Source organism: the organism of the source record quoted next, unplaced genomic scaffold (assembly GCF_019419815.1).
Source record: "Pyrus x bretschneideri cultivar Hongxiangsu unplaced genomic scaffold, Pyrus_bretschneideri_v1 Contig119, whole genome shotgun sequence".
Taxonomy (NCBI): domain Eukaryota; kingdom Viridiplantae; phylum Streptophyta; class Magnoliopsida; order Rosales; family Rosaceae; genus Pyrus; species Pyrus x bretschneideri.
This window is the reverse complement of record NW_025999412.1, coordinates 356073-366853: the sequence shown is the minus strand read 5'-3', so window position 1 is coordinate 366853 and position 10781 is coordinate 356073. Positions and strand designations below refer to the sequence as shown.

General features: G+C 37.8%; 2 protein-coding genes across 2 annotated transcripts; one reads left to right on the top strand and one right to left on the bottom strand.

The window, feature by feature from the left end:
• Window positions 1–563: 563 nt before the first annotated feature.
• Window positions 564–980, bottom strand: LOC103957977 (loricrin-like). The gene has a single exon (XM_009370198.2). The coding sequence runs from the start codon at window positions 978–980 to the stop codon at window positions 564–566; it is 417 nt and encodes a 138-aa protein (XP_009368473.2).
• An 8223-nt stretch (window positions 981–9203) lies between these two features.
• Window positions 9204–9788, top strand: LOC125474084. Its single transcript, XM_048577514.1, has one exon. The coding sequence runs from the start codon at window positions 9204–9206 to the stop codon at window positions 9786–9788; it is 585 nt and encodes a 194-aa protein (XP_048433471.1).
• Window positions 9789–10781: the final 993 nt, after the last annotated feature.

The window sequence follows — 10781 nt, the reverse complement described above, 5'->3', positions numbered from 1 at the left end:
AACAACATCTCACGTGTGCATAAATAGTAGCCATAATTGGGGTTCCATGGGTCAACGTGAAAACGAAGGATTTCCTACCTGAAATGGGTATTGTTGAGCTTGTATGATCGTCACGAACACAAAGATATAGTTTTCCACCTCGATCTACAACGTTTTCACGGGTCTTGGTACTTGTCCGTACGAAGAAGAAGAAAAAGGAGAGAGAGACACGAGACAAGGAAAGTATACGGGAAAGGGATAGGGATGAGAGTGTGTGTGTGGTCCAGATGCAGCCAACAAGCCCACAAAACAAACACCCCAAAATGAAACATAACCACTAGGGGCGAAAATCGTCATTTCACACCTACGATACGAATAATTTGGGACGGGCTGTCACAATAGTCATTTGATAGCATTTTTTAAAAGCAACATGTAGGTTGCTTTTAAAAACTACTAAAAAAAAAATAGAGTTAAACCTTTAATGAATATTTTGAATTGTTATAATACGTTCATTAATTTTTTTTCAATGGCATTATTTAGCCTTCCACACACATTTTATCCCATAGAGATTGAAGTGACTACTATCACCTATCACCAACACTGTTACCACCACCACCACCACCATCACCATAACCACAACTTTCACCACTGTCACCACATTCACATACACAACCGCTACTACCACTATTGTCACCACCATCACTGCCATCACCACCACCATAACTGCAATCGCCACCGCTGCCACCACAACCATAATCACCACTACCACGATTGTTGCCACCATCATTACCACCACCGTCACCACCACCACCAAACTGAAATTGCCACCACTGCAACCACATCCACCACCACCACTGCAACCATATCCACCACCACTGCCAACGCAACCGCTGCCCTACCACCATTGTTAACTCTGCACCCCAACCACCACATCCCTCTATTAGCACCACCATTATAAGTCCACCATTGCTGCCACCATCACCACCATCACCATTCACCATTGTCCTCGCCACTGCTCTCGTTGCCACCACTCCTATTACTATGTGCATTTGTCATTGTATATAATTATATCAGTTTACATTAAAATTTATCAAACGCTTTTACACTGCTTTTTATACTCACAACACTTTTAAAATACATTTAAATAAGTACTCGTTTACTTTACTTTACAACTGATTATTCTTAAAGTACATCATAATTTATTTAAAAAAAAAAAAACATAGCAATTCCAGTAGCCGAAAGTTCCTTTTTTCATAAGCCACGGTTCATGGTAAGCATGTAAACACGCATGATATTTGGTAATTTAATGAATGAAAAGTACTACAAAGAGCGTGGCCTAGTCTTCTATATACATTAAGTATTAATTCTTGGGATAATTTTCTTGAGATTAACATAAGACAAAAGTACAATACAAATAGGGATGGAATATACTTTAAATGGGGTTAGTTAAGCTTTGCTTTTAACCTAATTTAGTTATCCTTCTGCTTTTGTCATCTCCGAGAAAGTAGGAGATAAAAATCTACAACAAAAGCTCTACCCATGCATTTTGTTTCTAGGTAAGATACGCAAACTAAATTTGTAGATCAAATTTATAAAATATTTATTAACATGTTTATTTTTTATTATTAACACATCATATGACATATAAATATAATCTCAAATTTTATTCTACCTAGCATTATATGTGTCACGCTCTCTAAAACTTCAAGAAAAACAAAAGTGTAATATATATTTTTTATTGTAGTGCGTATAGGTCCATGGTTTACCTAAACCCCTAAAAAAGAAAAAGATTGTCTTGGAAGAAACATTGAATGAATCAACTTTCTGATCGCGCACATACCTTTACAAAGAAGATGCTGACATCTCGTGTTTTCTTTTGTCCTCCTAATTATTCTACAAAAGAGAATTAAAAAGATAAGGAGCTCTGTAAAGGACAAGCAAGTGAATATATCTACTTATTCTTAGATCCCTTAAAATATTAATTATTTTAGGATAAACTAGTACAACATATGTGAATATATTAATTAAACTTGGTTAGTTTATAATATAGATGGAATGTTACTATTGTAGCCTTAGGTAAAGGACAAGCATATGATAAAGTGGAACATGCCCTTTTTCCCTGTTCGTCTTTTTGTAGATATATCATATATGCAGGCTTTTTGAGCAACCATGCATATGCTAACTTGTTGCGTCTCAACAACTTTAAATTAATTATTCAATAAACAAATTTTATGTCACTTTTACTTCACGATTGTTTGACGGGACAAAGTAATATGCCCACCTTTTTACTAATTAAATGCCTATCATGACAAAAATTGCATCGTACATATATTCTTTTTTATTTTTTATAAAAAATTATAGCAATAATCTTTGAACTTTAATTCAATTAGAGCAATGTTTTCTCAATTAAAAATTTATGATCATTGACTACTTAACTCATCAAAATGTATAACTATGGTCATTTTCGTCAACTTTGTTAAAACTTCCGTCAAAATAAGTCACGTGGTCAGAATCAAGGGGAAAATATTGGAAACCAAATGAAAAAATTGTAGAAGTGGTCCCTCAACTTTAACTCAATTGAAGAAATGATCCCTCAACTTTAAACCATTGGATCAATGATTCTTCCAACATGACTCGTTTTGACGGAAGTTCTGAAGGAGTTAACGAAAAAGTTCATAGTTACACCTTTTGAGGAGTTAAAGGATCATTGGTTATGAATTTTTAGTTAAGAGACTTGCTTTAATTGGGTTAAAGTTGAGGAATCAATACTACAATTTTCTTTTATTTTTTTTTCCTAAAGGAATATAAATGCAATAAAAGGTTTGACCTTTCACAAAAGAATTTTTTTTTTTTTTTTGTTAAACTAAATTACTTTCATTAAGTAAAAAAAAGTAGTACAAGGAAAAGAGAGCCCAAAAGGTAAACCATAACCAAAATACAGCCCAATAGCAAATAAGAAAATACAATAGAAAGGCCCAAAAGTGGCTAGTCAAACAACAAAAAAAAAAAAAATAAATAAACCCTAAGATTGGAATTGAAACCAGCAGCCACTAGATGTGCCTCCATCGCAAGGCCACCATCACCACCAAGAGAACAAACCAATGAAACACCTAGATCAATAGAAAATGGGGGTGAGCAAGTCACCCGCGTAGTGAGCGCTCCTATCATTCTACCAAACAATGCTAAAAGCACTTTAACAACTACTCAACACCTAAGGAGAAGCACACGAGACGAGTAGCAGAGACCGATGCATTAAGAATAAGCGTGCTCAAGTTTAGCAAGTTAGGTCTTCATTCGAAGGTTCCTTGTACGAGTTGCTGTTGGAAGTATGCCCACAAAGCCACTCATTTGATGTAATAGCTTTTTGGAATACTTATTGTGTTAAACTTTTATATGTTTAATAGAGGGCAAAGCTTATTGTTAATCACTATTTATAGTATCTTGTGTTTAAGCAATAAGGGAATCCAAGGAATGTATTTGATCTAAGAGACAAGTGATTTAAGTTAGTTAAATTAACGAGACCTTTCTCTTATGTTCATTCCTAAAACGTTCCTAGCCATAGGATTGCCAATTGGGCATTGACAATCCGCTAAGGTTAGTATGTGTTATGTCGACTCAAGCGTGAGTATGAACTAGTCTCAAGTCATTTGGTGTTGGACACTAAGGCAAACACATAGGTGCTCGAAAGAGTAATCGAGTACACTGAACAACGATCAAACAAGAGTTCGAACATACATGTCATGTGAGAACTCAATAGTTGCAATATGCAAAGTAGTCCTTTGACCTGAGGCATCATTGATGTCTAATGGTTAGGTCCTTGATCTTTGATTATGTCAACGGCATTCCATTGGAGTGTCCACGGCATTGTTGGGGTCAAGCTATCTAGTCATGTAGGCATATGAATGCACAACAAGGGATCTCTAACCTTCCATGATGGAAGGAGAATACTCTAAGATATGATTCGAGAGTCTTTGGCCAAAGCATATGAATATGACTAAGGAAGATGTTCCAAATCTTATTCAATTGAATCATATAGAGAAGTATCACATTGGATAGTAGACATGAAACAAACTATCACTTAAACAATGTGATTAAGAGTATTGTATTAGAGAAGGACCGTATTGCATTGTAGTTGTAACTGGATAGGTTCTCCAACCACTTCTACTTAGCTTGGGTAACCATGACATGCTGCTAGGCGTCACCCATGGTTTGTGGAAGCCCTAAAGATTAGCAAACACTAATTTAAGGGAGAATTGAAATGTGGTTTCAATTCACAATCGATCGTTAAGAGTAACATCGCCCACTACCTCGCTAATTGGAACCTAACGGATCGTACACCGAGTAAAGATATAAGTGAAGAAATTATATGAAATGGATAAGCAATTAAATGGTTTAATTGAAGAATGGTCAAGATTAATTAAATAGTTAATTAATTATACGAAACGTTCGTATTGGGCGTTTAAGTTAGTTTTGGGCTTCGGGGCACAAAAACGTTTTGGTCCACAAGGCCCATTATGTTTAAGTTGTATGACAACTAAAACAAAATGGGCAATTAAGCCCAATAACAACATATGGCCGGCCATAAGCTTCAAGGGTAGTGAACTTGGCTTAATTGCAAGTTTGCCACTCCATTGTGAGGTGGTATAAAGACATCTTTATAGCCATTTCACCCTAAGGGTTTCTAATTGAATTTGGGTGAAACAAACTCTCTCATTTTCTTTGAGAACAAATTACCTTAGGTGAGGAACATCTAGCAATCTTTCTTCCCTAAGTCATCCATTTCATCTTCACACAAAATCTTTGGTGTGGAGACTTAGAGACACCAAACTTTTGGTGTTTTGGAGAACAAATCCTCAAATCCTCAAAGAAGAAAAGGAGCACTAAAAGGGAGGAAATCACAAGGAAGATTCAAGGAGCAAGGAGGTGACTTGAAGGCCCTCCACTTGGGTGAATCCCTTGTGCAATCAAGGATGAGCTTCAAGGGTAAAGAATCTCTAAATTCTTATTCTCTTTAATTTTGTTAAAGAGTCTTATGGTTCACCATATACTAGGCTTTGAAAGTCATGGGTTTTATGAATTATTTTTGAATGCATGCCTACTTTAAAGTGTTATTAGTTTGCATATGTATTCAAATGTTCTTACATGTTCTTAGCTAGGACAAAATTTTTCCTTCAGTTGCGACTCCAGAGGGAGGAGGTTGAGGAGGCTACGAGCAAAGTGCAGGCGGACTTGGATTCAGCTAGAGCAGCTGTGGCAAGCCACAATGAGACTTATGGTGGCCCGAATTGCGCAGTTAGAGGAGGAACTCATCATCAAGACTGCCAAATTTAGTCGAATGGAAGAGTTTCTGAGACAATCGGTGGTGGAGAGCAGAAGAGTCTGCGAGGAGGAGGCTTGCGATGTCATTCATGACTTGAAGGAAAGACTAGGCCAATAAAAGGAAGTTTCTGGTTTCTCTTCCGCGAGTCCCCAGGGATCTCCTTCTCATGATTCTATTGTGTTTGCTCGCTCTGCTGCTTCTCTGTCATGAATGTTGAAGTATCATGCTGTGAATCTATGCTGGTTTATTATTTGTCTTTATGTTCACTTTTTTGTTTTCAGTAACTACAAACATCCTATTTTTTTGTAAGTCAGGGTTCAGCTTTTGCCTACGGTTTCCCTGTGACTCTTAGTAATATTTTGATTTTTTGTTGAAGTAATATAGCTTTGCTTAACTTTGTGCTGTCCATTTTGCATTTTTCTTCTTGTAGAATTTCGATTATATCTCTTTGCGCCCATATATTCGGAGTGAATAATTTTAGTTGACTCCGGATAGATAGTTCGGATTGCCATAATTCGGACTCGTGTTTCATGCGAAATGCGTTGACTCTAAGTAGATTGGTTAGATCGCTATAATTCGGACTTGTGTTTTTGCTCACTAAGGGGAGTGGTTTTAATTACACCCGATAGGTTGCACAACGACTCTCACCCTTAAATGGTTCGACTTGCAACTTTTTGCCCTCTTTTGTAATATTTGTTTTGTTTGCACGACGGCTAGGAGTGGATATTTTGTTTTTGAGGTGGATTTCGAATTCGAGAGGCCCCGTCACTAGTTGGACTCTGAGCAATATCGTAATGGACCTAAACTTCAGTGAGGTCATTAGGTATGTCCACCCTAAAGTTTTCTAACTTTTAAGGTTATGGGGATTCTTCATTGCCTGCACCCCCTTTGAACTTGCCGCTCAAGTAGGCAAGTGCCATTGAGAGTTTCGCATGGTGGTTTGGGATAGAATTCTACATGGAGGACTAGGTTGGTCCAACCACATTCGCCTAACGTCGGAGAAGTTCCCTCTATATATAGGTGTGTCCACCAAATGCCCCATAAGGAGTGCATTCACCAAGGTTGGGAACGAATCCTCCCTGTTGGTGATTGCCCGCCTCAGGAAGTTTTGAACCTTGGCAAGGATCCAACCCGCTTTCCGTAGGGGAGTATTTGAATTAAAACACATTTTCTTAATAAAACTTGACATATATGTTAAACAAAGTTTTTCAGGATAACTTGCCGTAGCTAAGTCACAATTACACAAGCTCTTGGGCTGGCACGGAGTGCACGCTATTATTACAGACTGGCCCGAAATGCACCTCGTAGCTATGCGAGTTCATACAAAAGAGGGGGTCTTCTTAGTAGTAGCATTTCAGCTTGGAGATATTCCAGCGTTTCTGTATAGGTGAATCGTCTAGAGTAGCAAGGTTATAGGTTCCTTTGCCTCTCACTCCGACAATTTGGTAAGGATCTTCACAATTCGCACCTAACTTTCCTTCGCCTGGGATTTGTGTGTTTTGAAACACTTCTCGTAGGACTAGGTCTCCGACTTGGAACCTTCAGGGTTCGACTCCCTTGTTATAGTACGATCGTACTTAATGTTGATAGGCGGATCTGAGCCATTTCTCTTCGCTCATCAAGAAAATGTTAGAAATGTGCCCTAAAACTAATCTAGTTTAATATAAAGGGCAAAGATTATTGTTTTAAGCCGTCTCATATAAATGTTATATGCTTAAACGATAAGTCCAAGGAATATGTAATTGGGAGAATGTGATCTAAAGAAGTTAGATTCATAAGACCATTATCTTTTGTATACATATCCTAAACGTTCCTGATCATAGGATTGCCAATTGGGCATTGACAGCCTGTTAAGATCAGTACGTGCTATGTCTTCTCTTAGGGAGAGTGACTGGTCTCGAGTCCTTGGTGTGACTAACACCAATACAAGCATGTAGGTGCTCAATAGAGAATGAGTCCACTGAACACGATCAACAAGGAGTTCTCATATTCATGTCACATGAGAACTCATGGTTAGGATAATGCAAAGTAGTCATTTAACCTGAGGCATCATAGTTGTCTTATGGTTAGGTCCTTGATCTATGACTATGTCAAAGTCACTCCATCAAAGGGTGTCCACGACATAGTTGGGGTTAAGCCACTTAGCCATGGAGGCAAGTGAATGCACAACAAGGGATCTCTACCCTTCAAACCGTTTAAGGGAGAATACTCTATGATATGATTAAGAATCTTTGGCCAGAGTATGAATGAGATTTAGGAAGTCGGTCCAAATCACATACAAGGTAATCATATAAGTAAGAGAATCACATTGGATAATACACATGAATAAACTATCAAACCAAACAATGTGGTCAATAGTATTGTATTAGAGAAAGACCATATTGCATTGTAATCCTAAACTGAATAGGTCCTCCACCTCTTCTGATTAGCTTGTGTAGCCATGACATACTGCTAGGTATCACTCATGGTTTGTGGAAGCCCTAAAAGTGTATAATCACTAAAGGGAGAATTGAACGTAAGTTTCAATTCACAATCGATTTGAAGAGTTCTAATCGCTAACTGCCTCACTAAAAAGAACCTAATGGATCGTACACCAAGTAAGGTAGAGATTGAAGAAACAACGGAGACGAGTAAGGATAGTTAAATGGTTTAATTATTTATGGCTAGGATTAATTAATATGTTAATTAATCAAACGAATATGTTCGTTATAGACCTCGGGTTAGTTTTGGGCCACAAGGCCCAATGAGATTTAAATGTTAAGCCTATTAACTCAAGTAGTATGACAACTTGAAACACAAAGGGCCTCAAAGCCCAAAGAACCCAATATGGCCGGCCATAAGAGTGAGGGGTAGTAAACTTGGCTTAATTGCAAGTTTGCCACTCTATTATGAGGTGGTATAAAGGCAACTTTATAGCCATTTCATCCTTAGGGTTTCTTTTGGAGAAAAAGATGAGAACACAAGCTCTCATTTTCTCTCTAGGAGGCCGGCCACCTTGGAAAAATTACTAGCATCTATTTCATCCAAGGTCACTCATTTCTTCATCAATGCTCTCCTTGGTGTGGAAACTTAGAGGTTCTCTATTTTGGGAACTTGGAGAATCCATTCTACCATCCTCCTCCAAGAAATCCATGGAGCTAAGAAGAAAGGAATGAAGGCCCTCTCTCTTGGGTGATTAGCCTTTACTTATGCAAAGAGAAATCAACAAAAGTATAAGATTTCTCAACTCACTTTGTTTTGAGTTGAGTCTTGGTTCACTATAACTACTTGGCTTTGAATTTCATAGGTTAAGTTTTGTTTTTGAGTGCATACAAGCATGATTCCACCTTTTAATTGTTAATAGCATGCATAGATATTGCTCAAATGAACTTGTTTTCACAAATATTTCCTCCATAAAACCCAATTCCCTTTTAATGATATAAGCATTTTCCATCTTAGTTCTCTCAATGGTTGGCATTTTTCGTTGGATGAGGATTATAGCCTTGGTTTTGAAAGGTAGTGAGAAAGGCGTTTCACATGTGACATTTCGATTGTAAGAGACCCTAAACCTACAAATGATGCTTTTCCATACAAAGGCTTTTATGGCCACTTTGGTGATAAGGGAAAGTGGCTCCGCCTCAATCCACTTAGTGAAGTAATCCATTGCGATCACTAGATATTATTTGTTGCCTTTGGCTCATTTGAATGAGATCGAATCCCCATTGCATGAAATGCCATGTGCTAGCCATCAGATTCATCTCTTCCGCTAATTGTTGAAGTTTTGATCAGTGTATAACATCATATTGATTAGGCCATATACTTGTCCAAAGACTTGATATAATTGCATGAAAAGATCCTGTAATGGTGGGTGTACAATAAAGAATGAATGGATGCTTATAGTTTTACCTAAAGGTATGATATACGCATGCGTTTGAACGATTTTAATGTTTACATGTCTTCTTCAGTGAATACCTTGGCTATGAACCTGTCCTCCATTGAACATTTGAATGGAGGGAATTTCAAGAAATGGAAGCAAGACATTGAGATCGTGCTGGGACTGATGGATCTCGATTTGGATTTGAGAGATGATGAACCAACACCATTGGATGAAAACTCAACTGCTGATCAAAGGTTTGAGAAATGGGAGAAAGCCAACAGAATGTCCTTGATGGTGATGAAGACAATGGGTGAGACAGTCAGGGTTGAAATCACAGCCAGTGACAAAGCAAAAGACTTTCTGGATGCAGTGAGAGCCAAGTTCAGAGAGTTCAAGAAGGCAGAAATGGGTGATTTGATGACTACACTCACCACTATCAAACTTGATGAGAATAAGAGTGTGAGGGAGCATATTCTCAAGCTGGAGGACACTGTTACAAAGCTGAAAGATCTGGAAGTTCCAGTTAATGATGCCTTCACTGTTCGGATGGCGCTCAATTTTCTGCCCCCAAAATTTGATCAGTTGAAGACATCTACAACACACATAAGGAAAAGTGGACACTCGATGAGTTGATCTCCATTTGTGCTCAAGAGGAAGCAAGAATCAGGAGGAATAAGATTTATGGCTTCGTAAACTTGGTGCATGCTGACAAGGGAAAAAGTGCTGCATATTATCCTAGTAAGGTCTTTAAGCCTGACCCTAATTATACTACTGTTGCCATGTATGCCACCTCCTCAAAGGGACCTGTGACACATAAGGACATGGACAATATTAAGTGCTATCTTTGCAAGAAACTTGGTCACATGAAGAGGGACTGTGAGAAAAGAAAGATTTGGAAAAATAAGAGAGGTAAAACTTTGGTAAAAATTTTAGTTTTGTTTTGAAACTAATTTTATTGAAATCCCTCTAAATTCTTGGTGGTTTGACACTGGTTGTTCGGTTCATATTACCAATTCATTGCAGGGGTTTACAAGAAGAAATACTACAAGAAGTGAAGATTTTCAAGTTTATGTGGGCAATGGGAATAAAGTTGAAATGGAAGCAGTAGGCGACCTCAAACTTAGGCTTTCTAGTGGTTTTATTTTGGAATTATGTAATGTTCTTTATGTACCTTCTATAAGAAGGAGTTTAATTTCTTCTTCTCAACTTGTGAAATTTGGCTTTGCTTTTGTTGGTGACAAAGAAAATCTTAAAATTTTCTTGAAGCTCCCAACCTTTACATGGATTTGAAGCTCCCAACAAGGAGAACACAATCTTACCTATCACAATCCCAAAATCCAATTTGAAATGGTTGAAAAAATCCTTGGAAACAGGCTAACCCTGCAATCCCACTATCAAGTTTACTCCAACGTCCAAAGTTCTCTAAAACTAGTCTGGCATGCTAAGGAAGTTGACTAATTACCTTACTAAGCCTCAAAACCAAGTGAATCACCCTTGATTAAGTCGAAGCTACTTTAGCTCCTCGCCGAAGTTCCTGAATCTCAGGTTTTCGAAACCAACACACTTAACAAATGGCACCACAAGGTTCTAGAGCTCGAGAGAAGTATGATTGTAGAAATCTTAAGT

Coding starts and splice junctions, on each gene's coding strand:
- LOC103957977 (XM_009370198.2), bottom strand. CDS start 980: ATGGTGAATGGTGATGGTGGTGATGGTGGCAGCAATGGTGGACTTATA.
- LOC125474084 (XM_048577514.1), top strand. CDS start 9,204: ATGCGTTTGAACGATTTTAATGTTTACATGTCTTCTTCAGTGAATACC.